This window comes from Rana temporaria, chromosome 10 (genome assembly GCF_905171775.1).
Source record: "Rana temporaria chromosome 10, aRanTem1.1, whole genome shotgun sequence".
NCBI classification, from domain to species: Eukaryota; Metazoa; Chordata; class Amphibia; order Anura; family Ranidae; genus Rana; species Rana temporaria.
In genome coordinates this window covers 148,703,321-148,720,056 of record NC_053498.1, presented here as the reverse complement: position 1 = coordinate 148,720,056, position 16,736 = coordinate 148,703,321, and the positions used below count along the sequence as shown (strand labels likewise).

Below are 16,736 nucleotides of genomic sequence, written 5' to 3'. Positions count from 1 at the left end.
CTTTGTGGGGATAACACAGATAGAGGAACATGAAGTAGATGTTGTGACTTTTAGCATAGCTGGCGTGTTTCTTGGATAAAATTTGAAGTTCCTTCATCAATTTCACTCGTCTGGAATTTCTGTTAAATTACTTTGATTACCTTACAGATTTGCAGCGAACAAGCAAGATCGCTGATGATCCAGCCAGTTGCAGGAAACACCGAAACCTTTTTAAATGCAGGTAAGTCATCTCATGCTCACAGTTTTGTTACAGTAATTTTACGTGTTCCTCCAGTCAGAGATACTTGCCGCCAGATCACGTACCTGTACGTCATTGGCTTCAAGCGGTTGTATCGGATTGATGCCTGCAGCCCCGGTACTGTTTTTTAGAGCAGACGTTCGGCTCTCAAATAATAACCGCTCAGCTTGTTATTACAAACAGCGGGAGGGGACGTCCCCCTCCTCCTTCCACCACTCGCCCGGGCTCTCCCGTCCCACCTGGAGACCTGAGCAACCAGCAGGCATGTCCACCAGCTGGCCGGAGACCCGAACAATGCCGGAATCAGCTTTGATCGGGTCTTGGATGTAGTAACCCGGAAGCGATGTCACAAGATCACTTACGGTCTACTCGGGAGCCAACGGCGCCAGTTTAAAAAAATCTAAAATATTTAAAAATGCAGATCCTGGCGTTTTGAATACTTTCAAGTGCAGAGGAGGGGTTTGGGGCCTTAAAGACTCCAGATCCCCCCCATAAAGTGTATGCCCGCCCATAAGTCACGCCCGCAAATGTAAACAGTGCTCAAACCACACATGTGAGGTATCGCCGCAATCGTTAGAACGAGAGCAATCATTTTAGCACTAGACTTCCTCTGTAACTCTAGACTGGTAACCGTTACATTTTTTAAAGCGTCGCCTATAGAGTACCCTCCATGTTGAGGGCATGTGGACTGGTGTGGTTCAGGATGGGGGGGGCGCTCGCTTGTCCCTCCCTTTCTGGACTGTCTGGCTGCATGCTCGGATAAGGGTCTGGTAGAGTTTTGGGGGAGACCCCATGGCATTTTTGACGTGTGTTTTTTTCCTTATTTTCTATTGCTGGTGTCTTGTCGAGCTAGTTCTCCTATTGATATGGTTCCCTGCTTGACTGTGAAGGCGCAGACGAAGCCCACAGAAATCTCCGAACCTGATCAGCTGTTCTTCAGGTGTACACGGCGCATGCCCAGGCTCATTCCTTACCATCCCCGTAGATTGGAGGATGTTAAAAAAAGAGACACTTACAGCGAATTCCACGTCGCCCTGGACCTGTTGCTACAGCTGATCAGGTTCGGAGATTTGCGTCAGGTCGGATTGCGCCATATCGATAGGAGGAACCATATCGGCAGATCACCGGCATTCTTTTGTTAACACTTCAGCTCTCAGTGGGGAAACCCGCTGACAGCTGATTAGTCATCGGTTGTTAAGGATGCAGCGGCCGTCTTAGCGGCCTACTCCATAACAACCAGCTGTTCTTCACACAGAATTTGAATCGGTTGATAATTTTTCGACCAAATCAGAATTCAAATGGTTCAGAAAATTTGGAATTGGTTAGAAAATTAATAAACAAAACAAAACAAAATAAATTCCGAAACGAATCAACAAAATGAAATTCGTAACATAACAAATCTACCCAAAATGAAACAAAACAAATCATTTTCGTTCTGCACACGTCTAGTGATCACTACACAATTATTTCACCCTACAGTGAGTGTGAATATTGTGCGAGAAATGCAGAAGAATGGACTTTAATGTTTTTCTGTCTCTCCAGTGGCTGCGCCTGTACCCTGTGGAAGTGATTCCTGTGCTGATGATGAGTATTGTGACAATAGTACTACTACCTGCCAGTGCAATACAACTCTCTACACATACACAGGTATGATATGCTATAATCCAATGGTCAGGATGGATCTCTTTTGCCATTTAAAACCAAATATAGAATTTTCCCATAAACCATATGACGTGCATGTAACACACTTCAATGTAATGGGACACTACACTGATCATCAATGTAAGGGGACACTACACTGATCATCAATGTAAGGGGGGACACTACACTGATCATCAATGTAAGGGGGACACTACACTGATCATCAATGTAAGGGGGACACTACACTGATCATCAATGTAAGGGGGACACTACACTGATCATCAATGTAAGGGGACACTACACTGATCATCAATGTAAGGGGGACACTACACTGATCATCAATGTAAGGGGACACTACACTGATCATCAATGTAAGGGGGACACTACACTGATCATCAATGTAAGGGGGCACTACACTGATCATCAATGTAAGGGGGACACTACACTGATCATCAATGTAAGGGGGACACTACACTGATCATCAATGTAAGGGGGACACTACACTGATCATCAATGTAAGGGGACACTACACTGATCATCAATGTAAGGGGGCACTACACTGATCATCAATGTAAGGGGAACACTACACTGATCATTAATGTAAGGGGACACTACACTGATCATCAATGTAAGGGGGACACTACACTGATCATCAATGTAAGGGGACACTACACTGATCACCAATGTAAGGGGACACTACACTGATCATCAATGTAAGGGGACACTACACTGACCATCAATGTAAGGGGACACTACACTGATCATCAATGTAAGGGGACACTACACTGATCATCAATGTAAGGGGACACTACACTGATCATCAATGTAAGGGGACACTACACTGATCATCAATGTAAGGGGGACACTACACTGATCATCAATGTAAGGGGACACTACACTGATCATCAATGTAAGGGGGACACTACACTGATCATCAATGTAAGGGGGACACTACACTGATCATCAATGTAAGGGGGACACTACACTGATCATCAATGTAAGGGGACACTACACTGATCATCAATGTAAGGGGGACACTACACTGATCATCAATGTAAGGGGACACTACACTGATCATCAATGTAAGGGGGACACTACACTGATCATCAATGTAAGGGGACACTACACTGATCATCAATGTAAGGGGACACTACACTGATCATCAATGTAAGGGGGACACTACACTGATCATCAATGTAAGGGACACTACACTGATCATCAATGTAAGGGGACACGACACTGATCATCAATGTAAGGGGACACTACACTGATCATCAATGTAAGGGGGACAGTACACTGATCATCAATGTAAGGGGACACTACACTGATCATCAATGTAAGGGGGACACTACACTGATCATCAATGTAAGGGGACACTACACTGATCATCAATGTAAGGGGACACTACACTGATCATCAATGTAAGGGGACACTACACTGATCACCAATGTAAGGGGACACTACACTGATCATCAATGTAAGGGGACACTACACTGATCATCAATGTAAGGGGGACACTACACTGATCATCAATGTAAGGGGGACACTACACTGATCATCAATGTAAGGGGACACTACACTGATCATCAATGTAAGGGGACACTACACTGATCATCAATGTAAGGGGGACACTACACTGATCATCAATGTAAGGGGGACACTACACTGATCATCAATGTAAGGAGACACTACACTGATCATCAATGTAAGGGGACACTACACTGATCATCAATGTAAGGGGACACTACACTGATCATCAATGTAAGGGGACACTGCACTGATCATCAATGTAAGGGGGACACTACACTGATCATCAATGTAAGGGGACACTACACTGATCATCAATGTAAGGGGACACTACACTGATCATCAATGTAAGGGGGACACTACACTGATCATCAATGTAAGGGGGACACTACACTGATCATCAATGTAAGGGGGACACTACACTGATCATCAATGTAAGGAGACACTACACTGATCATCAATGTAAGGGGACACTACACTGATCATCAATGTAAGGGGACACTACACTGATCATCAATGTAAGGGGGACACTACACTGATCATCAATGTAAGGGGGACACTACACCGATCATCAATGTAAGGGGGGCACTACACTGATCATCAATGTAAGGGGACACTACACTGATCACCAATGTAAGGGGGACACTACACTGATCACCAATGTAAGGGGACACTACACTGATCATCAATGTAAGGGGACACTACACTGATCATCAATGTAAGGGGACACTACACTGATCATCAATGTAAGGGGGACACTACACTGATCATCAATGTAAGGGGACACTACACTGATCATCAATGTAAGGGGACACTACACTGATCATCAATGTAAGGGGGACACTACACTGATCATCAATGTAAGGGGACACTACACTGATCATCAATGTAAGGGGACACTACACTGATCATCAATGTAAGGGGACACTACACTGATCATCAATGTAAGGAGACACTACACTGATCATCAATGTAAGGGGACACTACACTGATCATCAATGTAAGGGGGACACTACACTGATCATCAATGTAAGGGGACACTACACTGATCATCAATGTAAGGGGACACTACACTGATCATCAATGTAAGGGGACACTACACTGATCATCAATGTAAGGGGGACACTACACTGATCACCAATGTAAGGGGACACTACACTGATCATCAATGTAAGGGGGACACTACACTGATCATCAATGTAAGGGGACACTACACTGATCATCAATGTAAGGGGGAACTACACTGATCATCAATGTAAGGGGACACTACACTGATCATCAATGTAAGGGGGACACTACACTGATCATCAATGTAAGGGGGCACTACACTGATCATCAATGTAAGGGGGACACTACACTGATCATCAATGTAAGGGGACACTACACTGATCATCAATGTAAGGGAGACACTACACTGATCATCAATGTAAGGGGACACTACACTGATCATCAATGTAAGGGGGACACTACACTGATCATCAATGTAAGGGGGACACTACACTGATCATCAATGTAAGGGAGACACTACACTGATCATCAATGTAAGGGAGACACTACACTGATCATCAATGTAAGGGGGACACTACACTGATCATCAATGTAAGGGGACACTACACTGATCATCAATGTAAGGGGGACACTACACTGATCATCAATGTAAGGGGACACTACACTGATCATCAATGTAAGGGAGACACTACACTGATCATCAATGTAAGGGGACACTACACTGACCATCAATGTAAGGGGACACTACACTGATCATCAATGTAAGGGGACACTACACTGATCATCAATGTAAGGGGGACACTACACTGATCACCAATGTAAGGGGGCACCACACTGATCATCAATGTAAGGGGACACTACACTGATCACCAATGTAAGAGGACACTACACTGATCATCAATGTAAGGGGGACACTACACTGATCATCAATGTAAGGGAGACACTACACTGATCATCAATGTAAGGGGGCACTACACTGACCATCAATGTAAGGGGACACTACACTGATCATCAATGTAAGGGGGACACTACACTGATCATCAATGTAAGGGGACACTACACTGATCACCAATGTAAGGGAGACACTACACTGATCATCAATGTAAGGGAGACACTACACTGATCACCAATGTAAGGGAGACACTACACTGATCATCAATGTAAGGGGGACACTACACTGATCACCAATGTAAGGGGACACTACACTGATCATCAATGTAAGGGGGCACTACACTGATCATCAATGTAAGGGGACACTACACTGATCATCAATGTAAGGGGACACTACACTGATCACCAATGTAAGGGGGCACCACACTGATCATCAATGTAAGGGGACACTACACTGATCACCAATGTAAGAGGACACTACACTGATCATCAATGTAAGGGGGACACTACACTAATCATCAATGTAAGGGGACACTACACTGATCATCAATGTAAGGGGGACACTACACTGATCACCAATGTAAGGGAGACACTACACTGATCATCAATGTAAGGGAGACACTACACTGATCACCAATGTAAGGGAGACACTACACTGATCATCAATGTAAGGGGGACACTACACTGATCATCAATGTAAGGGGGACACTACACTGACCATTAATGTAGGAAGGCACTGCAATGACCACCAATGTAACGAGGCACTACACTGACCACCAATAAAAGGAGACGCTACACTGACAACCAATAAAGGGGGACTACATTGATCACCAACAGTCAATGTTCTGTATGGACCTTTAGTTGGGATTTAACTCTTTGACTCTATGGCAGCTTTATCCCCAGTTCCTGGTCACTCTTGTCACCCTAAAGTGGGTATATATAGAAAACCCCTATAGTGTATAATGTACATCAATCACGTCACCTTCTCATCTCAGAAATACTGAATGAATTTACTATTTTTTCAGGAAGCCTTCCATCTCCAAATTTTACTTGTACTGGAGTAAAGTTCAATATACAAGTGTCAAAATGTTGGTTGGAAGCAAACGGTTATAATACGTCTGAAATCAGGCTGAACAGCACCAACCCCGAGTGTTTTGCAGTAAGGCAGATTGTGGATGGAACATCAGAGATGATCATTTATCGTCCATTGATATACTCTGACTGTAACACTGAAGCTATGGTAAGTTCTCCTGACACGGCCTGACTGTCAGGTAAATTTAGTACTGCTGACTGTAGCCAGTGCAGCTAAATAATTCGGTCAGTTCAGCGTTCTCAGCTGCTGCTAGTCTGTTTACTCTCTCTGCTTTTCAGAGAGCCGGTAGAATTCTCTGGAACATAGGTGTGGAGCTATGCAGATGGCAGTGTGAATATTTATGCAGCGCTGGCCAATCCCAGGGAGCAGAGCCCTAAAGGCATGCTGGGAGTCTGTATAAAATCTCTGAGCACTCTGAGCTCTGGGGGGTCTTTTCCTGGAGAGGATCAGTCTACTAGGAAAGAACCTGGGAACATTTCCAGAGACTCCTTCAGGAGTAAGCGCTACATGTGGCGGCTCGGTTCTGGATTTTCCTGAAGGCCTAGTACACACGAGAGGATTTATCCGCGGATACGTTTCCGCGGATAAATCCTCTCGAGGATTTCAGCGGATTTGGATCCGATGGAGTGTACTCACCATAGGATCGAAATCCGCACCGAAATCCCCTCGCGATGACGTGTCGCGCCGTCGCCGCGATGATGATGCGGCGACGAGCGCGACGCTGTCATATAAGGAATTCCACGGATGCGTCGAATCATTACGACGCATGCGGGGGATCCCTTCGGACGGATTGATCCGGTGAGTCTGTACAGACCAGCGGATCAATCCGTTGGGATGGATTCAAGCGGATAGATTTGAAAGCATGTCTTCAAATTTATATCCGCTTGAAATCCATCCCAGGGGATAAAAATCCACGGAAACAGATCCGCTGGATTTTACACACCAGGGGATCTATCCGCTGAAACCGATCCGCTGAGATTTTTCAGCGGATGGATTCTATGGTGTGTACGGGGCCGAAATATATTGCAGCGGTTGCTATCAGTAAATGAAGAGACTGTCAGGGTTGTTGCTGGTGATATATAAGTACCTTAAATAATAATAAGATTGGTAATGGGGCAGAGTTGTAAATGGCTTTTTTTGTTATTGTTAGGCCCCGTACACACGAGGGGATCTCCGCTGGAAACGGTCCGCCGGACCGTTTCCAGCGGAGATTCCTCCTCCGGATTTGGATCCGATGGCTTGTACTCACCATCGGATCAAAATCCTTGCGGAATTCATCCGGGTTGACGTGTCACGCCGTCGCCGCGATGATGACGCGGCGACGTGCGCGACGCTGGAATGTAAGTACTTCCACGCATGCGTGGAATCATTGCGACGCATGCGAGGGAGGGGAGCGGATGGATTCATCCGGTGAGTCTGTACAGACCACCGGATCAATCCGCTGGACCCGATTCAAGCGGATTTTTTGACGTTCTTTGCTACTGCGCATGCGCCGGGGCGCCTACATTTCCCACCGCGCATTGCGGCTAAGTACGCCGTACGGGCCTATTGATTTCGACGTGGACGTAAACGACGTAACTCCCGATTTGCGGACGACTTACGCAAACGACGTAAAAAAATTCGAACCTCGCGGCGGGAACGGCGGCCATACTTTAACATTGTTATTCCACCTCAAAGGTGGAATAACTTTAGGCCGCCTAAGGCCTTACGGAAGCGACGTAATTCGACTGCGGCGGGCTGGTGTACGTTCGGGAATCGGCGTACAAGCTCATTTACATAATCTAGGCGGGCCGCAATGGAAGCGCCACATAGCGCCCATCCGAAAAATTGCAAGCTGAGATAGAACGGCGCAAGCCGTCCTATCTTAGCTTTGTTTAAGCGTATCTTTGTTTGAGCATACGCTTAAACATACGGCGGCGTAGATTCGGAGTTAGGTCGGCTTATCTACCGATAAGCCGGCCTAACTCTTTGTGAATCTACCTATAAGAGAGCAACTCACATTTGAGTAGGTAAAAACAGTGTTGTCCTATGGACGGCGGACTTTTCAAACATGCCGGTTTCTACCTATTAAAATGTGAGTTGCTCTCTTATTCCTGCTAAATACATTTTATAATCAGTCTGCACTTAGAGGCCCCACTGCACTTTTCTTCTTTTACATGGTGGTAGAAATATGTCTAATGACTTCTGCGCTTCTTCTCTCTACAGGTGAATGCGACCCATGTCACCTACACAAACCAGCTGTATATTTCTGCCAAGACGGATCCAATCCAAACACAAAATGACGTCGTCATGAATATTTCCTGCTCTTTACCGCTGAATATAAATGTCGCTCTTAATGTGACTCTCCACCCAGTACTCGGGTAATTATTATTACGTAATGTTGGTTTTTCAGAAGTCCATGCTGACCATCTCTTATGATATTGGATTCCATCACATAGTCTTATGTGAGGTCCTTTAGCAAACCTTCAAGTATCTTCCCTACAGCAGAAGTTTAAATTCTAAATAATTAAAGACCTGTACTTACTGGTTAAATACCTTAGACCAGGGCTGAAACTTTCAAGTCCTGAGCTACTAGCCAGGCCTCAAGAGTTACTCGCCACCAGTTGCCCCACCCAACCCCGCCCCTAATTCCGCCCCTAAACACGCCCTCATAAAATGACACTAAAGTTTTATGCAGAATTAAGTTATAAAAATAAATATTAACAACAACTGTATCCTTGCCCACCAATGCAGCCTGCCTGTGTCCAACAATGCAGCCTGTGTCCACCAATGAAGCCTGTGTCCACCAATGAAGCCTGTGTCCACCAATGCAGCCTGTGTCCACCAATGAAGCCTGTGTCCACCATTGCAGCCTGTGTCCACCAATGAAGCCTGTGTCCACCAATGCAGCCTGTGTCCAACAATGCAGCCTGTGTCCAACAATGCAGCCTGTGTCCACCAATGCAGCCTGTGTCCACCAATGCAGCCTGCCTGTGTCCAACAATGCAGCCTGTGTCCACCAATGAAGCCTGTGTCCACCAATGCAGCCTGTGTCCACCAATGCAGCCTGTGTCCACCAATGAAGCCTGTGTCCACCATTGCAGCCTGTGTCCACCAATGAAGCCTGTGTCCACCAATGCAGCCTGTGTCCAACAATGCAGCCTGTGTCCAACAATGCAGCCTGTGTCCACCAATGCAGCCTGTGTCCACCAATGCAGCCTGTGTCCACCAATGCAGCCTGTATCCACCAATGAAGCCTGTGTCCACCAATGAAGCCTGTGTCCACCAATGTCCACCATTGCAGCCTGTGCCCACCATTGCAGCCTGTGCCCACCATTGCAACCTGTGTCCACCAATGAAGCCTGTGCACACCAATGCAACCTGTGTCCACCAATGCAGACTGTGTCCACCATTGCAGCCTGTGTCCACCAATGCAGCCTGTGTCCACCAATGAAGCCTGTGTCCACCAATGAAGCCTGTGTCCACCATTGCAGCCTGTGTCCACCAATGAAGCCTGTGTCCACCAATGAAGCCTGTGTCCACCAATGCAGCCTGTGTCCACCAATGAAGCCTGTGTCCACCAATGCAGCCTGTGTCCACCAATGCAGCCTGTGTCCACCAATGCAGCCTGTGTCCACCAATGAAGCCTGTGTCCACCAATGAAGCCTGTGTCCACCAATGAAGCCTGTGTCCACCATTGCAGCCTGTGTCCACCAATGAAGCCTGTGTCCACCAATGCAGCCTGTGCACACCAATGAAGCCTGTGTCCAACAATGAAGCCTGTATCCACCATTGCAGCCTGTGTCCACCATTTCAGCCTGTGTCCACCATGAGTTGAGTTAAGAGGTATCTTAATATAGCGCGGTCTTACGCCGAAGGGTCCAGACGCACAGCAGAGTTCCTGGGAAGAGAGGACCCAGGAACCAAAATCAGCACAGAGCGGCAGAAAGGGTGGAAGAGAGAGGCTACGCAGGGAAGGCTTGCGTGAAAAGCCACATTTTCAGTAATCCGTGGAAGACCAGGATAGTAGGGGCCTCCTGGAGCTCGACAGGGAAGCTATTCCATAATACGGCACCCTGGTGGGAGAAGGCCCGACCACCATGTCCGGGTCTTCTTGGGCATCGAGATGTAGAGGAGATCTCTGCCGGTAGATCTGAGTGATCTGACAAGAGCTTGTTTATGAAAACGAGAGCAGAGATAGGTTGGGAAAGGTAGGAGATATGGGGGGCCGTCTGAGAGGTGAGTATGAAAACTCCTCCATTGGAGGGATGTTGCGTCTCATTTTTATTTATTTTTTACCCTGACAAAATCGCTTAAATTACTTTTATTTGTCTGTTTCTTATACATATTCGTTTGAACCCTTTGTGACGCATTTGAAACCCTCATTTTTTATATCAGCTTTACCTCCCCCACCAGTGTACACAGAAGCTGAAGAAGATATCTGATAGGTTTCCTCTTTCTTTATCCTCAGTGCAAATATCTCAGTTCTGCATCCACTCTGTATAATAACATAGATGTATGGCCACATACCTACAAGGGTTTCTAGGTAGGTAACCTTTTGTTGTGTGTTTATTTTCCAGGAGCACAGAAATAAATGACTTTACAGTAAATGCAAGTTATGCAGCCGTAATGATGGCCTTCAAAGATAACACATATACGACCCTTCTCTCAGAAGATGACCCCCTGACAGTGGAAGATCCTATTTACCTCTCAGTGCAAGTACCAGATCTGAATGTGAACACCTTTAAACTCATGGTGGTGAATATTTATGCCTCTCCTACCAATTCAAGCGACCAAATGTACTATCTTCTTAAGGACGGGTAAGTACACAGTACGCTGGTTAGTAATAATGTCTGTTCTTTGTACACATTGATTACAGAAAAAGTTCACTAAGGCTCCATTCACACGTGGGCGACTTGTCATGCGACTTTGGACCCTTCAGGTCTGGTATAGATCTTAAGGGGAACCCCCGCGCCAATTTTTATTTTTTAAATGGCATGGGGTCCCGCCAAAATCCATACCTGACTCTTATCCGAGCATGCAGCCCGGCAGGTCAGGAAAAGAGGGGGTACAAGTTAGCGCCCCCATAAACTATACCAGGCCATTTGCCCCCAACAACATGGGGGGAGTGCTTTGAGGCAGGGGGGCTCTACCCCCCAAAGCACCTTGTCCCCATGTTGATGGGGATAAGGACCTCTTAGCCACAACCCTGGCTGGTGGTTGTGGGGGTCTGCAGGTGGGGGGCTTATTGGAATCTGAATGCCCCCTTTAACAAGGGGACCCCCAGATCCCAGCACCCCCCCTATGTAAATGAGTATGGGGTACATACACTAATGGAGTGAAGCAGGCTAATGCCCCTGTACTCAAGCCTACCTTGCATACACACGGTCACACAAAAGTTTGGTGAACTTTTCACTGCCAAGAACCCGGTGACGTAAAAGACTATGACAAGCCGATAAATTGAAGTTCTATGCTTCTGAGCATGCGGCGATTTATTTCCGAGCATGCGTCGGAATTGTGTGCATCGGGATTTGTACACATGATAGGAAATTCCGATCTGATTTTTTCCTGGCGGGAAAATAAAGAACCTACTCTCTATCTTTTTCCAGCATCCCCCCCCCCCCATTTACTTACCTGAGCCCTCAAAATTTCCGTGCTTGATCTTGGCCCGGTCTTCTCATTTCTTCAGTGTTGCCACATGAAAAGATACAAAAAAAGATTTACACAAATGTGAGGGGTGTACTTACTTTTATGAGATACTGTGTGTGTGTATATATAATGGATAATGGATGTGTGATGTTTATCTCTGTCTGATGGTATGTGCCAGAATTGTGTCTAATCTTCAGATTACAGTAACTGAATACTGATGAAAGGATTTTGATTCCAGGTGCCCGTCTAGCGATGTATCTGCTGATGAGCTAACAGTGGACAGCAATGGAGTCGGCGCTGAATCTCGGTTTCTTATGAAAGTCTTCCAGATTACTGATACTAACATCATGTATCTCTATGCCGATCTTGCACTCTGCACTACTGATTGTGCCTCGGTAAGACTCGACATACACATAGAGGGTGTTCTGTGATTTCTGTGCCTGAAGAAGCAGTCAGAGATTCTTTAGCCATATTGGCAAACAGTCAGCTGCCCAATTGCCCCCTCTGGTCCAAGTTGCCCTCGAAGCCCCAGGCATTTTCTTGCCCCGGATGAGCTGAAGGTTCCAGTTTTAGAGGTGAGGAAAAGCATTTTTGAAAAACTTTAGTGAAGTGTATATAAAAATCCCTCCTTCCTCCTGATAACCGGACCTCAGATCCCAGCAGTGGCGGCCCGTCCATAGGGACGCACGGGCGCCGCCCCCCCTCCCGCAGTCACAAAAAAAAAAAAAACTGGGCCCTTTAAGAACTTTTATTCGGCTAAAATGTCATTTTTACATTTTAACCACAGTTCCGGCGGCCGTCTATAGAGGGCGCTGCAGCGCCACCCCCTCTTGCAAATAACATTCGTGCATAATTGCACGGATGTATGTTATTGTTGGTTGCCAGCTGCCTGGTCTATTCAGATAACCGGACATAGGGCGCCGTTTACCTGAATAACGGCAGCTGGTTAGCTGAGCGGAACTGCCTATCAAAGCCAGCGCCTCTCATAGGCTTTCCAAGTACAGCCCTCCGGCTGTCGGATGTCTATCCTCGGGAACGCAGGCGCCCTGCGTTCCTTGAAAAAGACTGACGACCGTTTCAGCCAATCAGGTTCCCAGGTTCTGGTTATCAGGAACCTGATTGGCTGAAGCTTCACCAAGCGGGACAAGACATCAAGGGAGGACATGCAAGCTTCAGGTAAGTTCATTTTACAGGGAAAGGGGAGACAATGGGCACAGAGAGCGGCAAAGGGGACAGAGCGGCAAAGGGCACAGTGGTATCAATAAAAGGGCACAGACATCACAGTGACAACAATGGGCACAGAGGCGACAAAGGGCACAGCACAGTGACAACAATGGGCACAGAGGCGACAAAGGCCACAGCACAGTGACAACAATGGGCACAGAGGCGACAATTAAAGGGCACAGCACAGTGACATGCACAGTGACAATTAGCACAGTGGCTGCGTTTGATGGCATGGCACAGTGGTGACAATTAATGGCACAGCGGCTGCGTTTAATAGCATGGCACAGTGGTGACAATTGATGGCACAGCGGCTGCGTTTGGCATGGCACAGTGGTGACAATTGATGGCACAGTGACTGCATTTGATGGGATGGCACAGTGGTGACAATTGATGGCACAGCGGCTGCGTTTGATAGGCACAGTGAGGCTACAATTTTTTTCTTTTTTTTCATTTGCGCCCCCCCCCCCCAAAAAAAATTTGAGCATCAGCGGCCACTGGATCCCAGCAACCCGGTGCCAACAATTTATACAGTTCTTTCCATACATTAAATTTACAGCAGTCCCCATACCCAATGAGCTTATAATCTAAGGTCCCTATCTCACATGCATGCACTCATACTAGGGTCAATTTAGACAGGAGGTAATTATTCTACCATCATGTCATTGGAGGAAATAAACACAAGCAGAACATACAGTATAAACTCCATGCAGATAGCGTCCTAACCAGGATACCGATTGAGGCCCCCAGTGCTACAAGGCAAGAATGCTAATCGTTAAGCCGCTGTGCTGCCCCAATGTCCACAGTTGGCTTTCTAATCATAGAATGGCCTTATTATATGGAAATGTTGATAGACTGAAAAAAAAAATGCCCATGCACCAAACTTAACCGCCATAAAACTCTCCCCTATTTTGTAGACGCTATGGGCCAGATCCACATAGCGAGTACGCCGGCGTATCTACTGATACACCGGCTTACTTTCAAATTTGCCGCGTCGTATCTTTAGTTTGAATCCTCAAACCAAGATACGACGGCTTCTGGGTTCGATCCGACAGGCGTACGTCTTCGTACGCCTTCGGATCGTAGGTGCAATACTTCGGCGTCCGCTGGGTGGAGTTTGCGTCGTTTTCCGCGTCGGGTATGCTAATTAGCTTTTTCCGTCGATCCACGAACATACGCGTGGCCGTCGCATTCTCTTACGTCGTCGCTAGTCGGCTTTTTCCGGCGTATAGTTAAAGCTGGTATTTTGCGGCGTATAGATAGACTTGCCACGTTAAGTATGGCCGTCGTTCCCGCGTCGAAATTCAAATTTATTTTTTTTTTTGCGTAAGTCGTCCGTGAATAGGGATGGACGTAAGTCACGTCTAAGTTAAAAAAATCACGTGTTTGCGACGTCATTTCGCACAAAGCACGGCGGGAAATTTCTAAACGGAGCATGCGCAGTTCAATCGGCATGGGGACGCGCTTCATTTGAATGAATCACGCCCCCTACCCGCCGATTTTAATTCCGCCGCCAGAAATACACTACGCTGCTGTAACTTACGGCGCAAAATCTTTGAGGATTTGAAAGTACGCCAGGTAAGGTACGGCGGCGTAGTGTATCTCTGATACGCGGCGCAAGTGCAATTGTATGTGGATCTGGCCCTATAACTTTTGCGCAAACCAATCAATAAACGCTTAAGTCGGCCTAAACTGAGGAAAACTTTTTTTTTATATATTTTTGGGGGATATTTATTATAGCAAAAAGTAAAACATATTGCGTTTTTTTTTCAAAATTGTCGCTCTATTTTTGTTTATAGCGCAAAAAATAAAAACCGCAGAGGTGATCAAATACAACCAAAAGAAAGCTCTATTTGTGGGGAAAAAAATGGCGTCAATTTTGTTTGGGAACCACGTCGCACGACCGCGCAATTGTCAGTTAAAGCAACGCAGTGCCGAATCACAAAAAGTGGCTCAGTCTTTGACCAGCGAAATGGTCCGGGGCTGAAGTGGTTAAAGTGGTTCTTCAGTCATTTCTTTAAAAATTAAAAGCCAGCTACAGTTTTTGTAGCTGCTGACTTTTAATGCCGTAGTAACGTCTGTAAAAAAAAAAAGTTGCAAAGTAATATCATAATGTGCTAGTAAGCATCGCATACTAGCACATTATGAAATGCTTACCCTAAAACAAAGACTTCCAGTGGCATGCTGTCACCGTTGACAGGGATTCCATCTTCACCAGATCTTCTTTCTGAGTTCTTGGGCTCCAGCTCTCTGACTGGCTGATCCACGATGACGTCACTCCTGTGCAAGTGCACCCCAGGCACGGCAGAGAGCTCTGAAGGAACGGCATGGGTATGCTGTTCCTTCAGAGTGCATGTGCCGGTGAAGTCGCCATCAGTTACTTGTTGAAATATCTCCGAAACGGTGCATGTTTAGGAGATATCCATTTTACCTACAGGTAAGCCTTATCATAAGCTTACCTGTAGGTAAAAATGGCACAAAAGAAGTTACTACCACTTTAATTTTTGAAAGAAATTATGGAAGGGCTACTTTAAGCTTGGTGGTGTGCATTTTTTTCCCAGTCTTTTAACACCTCCAACCATCTTTTTTAATCTTAATAAGCAGACACTGACCTGTTCAGGGATCCAGCACTGTCCTCACCAGGGCCAGCTTCTTCACTGGTTTTCAGTCCTTGGCACCAACATGTGTCCAACTTGTGGGCAGTCGGCTGTCACTCCATGTGGCTTCACAGCAAGCTGCCCTCTGTCCATGCGCAAGCCACGCTGCACTTTGTGAATGGTCCCACAGCCTTCTGAGACCCATGACGTGTCCCAGTTGGTTGCCAGGAGGGAGGGGCAGAGAACTTCCACTGGGGTTGCCTAGGAAGTGGGAGAGGGTACCTGTCAAAACTAGGTATCTGCCTTCCCAAAACAAAGTTCCAAATATGGAAGAGGGGGGCTGTAAGATGTGGGGAAGATGAGTGGAACTTCTTCCTTTGGGTGAAGTTTTGCTTCAAAGATTCCAGTTTCCCTGGATTTTCTGCTGTTTTTGCAACCAAGCAGGCAGGACATTGCTGTCTGTAATGAGCATGAAAGCTGAATTAATGGCCGACTCCACACACAATTGGCAAATTAAAGTCATTTGCTGACTTCGGATATTGAGATGCCACCATCATAATTTACAGTTCTGCCCATCTCCTGTAGCCATAACATGGACTTAGGATGAGCATGGGTTCGGCCCAAACCCAATCTCTTCCCTAACAAAGACAATTGATGGTGTCATGCTGACCCGATACAATGTATAATAAATAGGTGATTGGGGAATATGGCTTAGAGAGACAGAAAGCAATGTGGAAGGGGAAATGTAAACTATTCCAGGGAAGTCTCACCATTGGAGTGATGAAAGAATCTAGGGTGCCCGCATTCTCCACTGTTTCCATTGTGGGGATAAACCAGATATCCCCAACAAGTGATACAATAAATAGGTTATTGGTTTCAGTCTCTTGAAGCC

The 16,736-nt window shown here is 46.3% G+C and overlaps 1 protein-coding gene across 1 annotated transcript in view; it reads left to right on the top strand.

Annotated features, from left to right (window-relative positions):
* Positions 1-16,736, top strand: part of LOC120915895 — a 97,069-nt gene that overhangs the window by 32,774 nt on the left and 47,559 nt on the right. The window contains exons 6-9 of the mRNA XM_040326709.1: positions 6,331-6,545; positions 8,604-8,758; positions 10,958-11,197; positions 12,265-12,421. Of these exons, the coding sequence (XP_040182643.1) occupies positions 6,331-6,545; positions 8,604-8,758; positions 10,958-11,197; positions 12,265-12,421 (767 nt within the window). The remainder of the gene's footprint in view (positions 1-6,330; positions 6,546-8,603; positions 8,759-10,957; positions 11,198-12,264; positions 12,422-16,736) is intronic.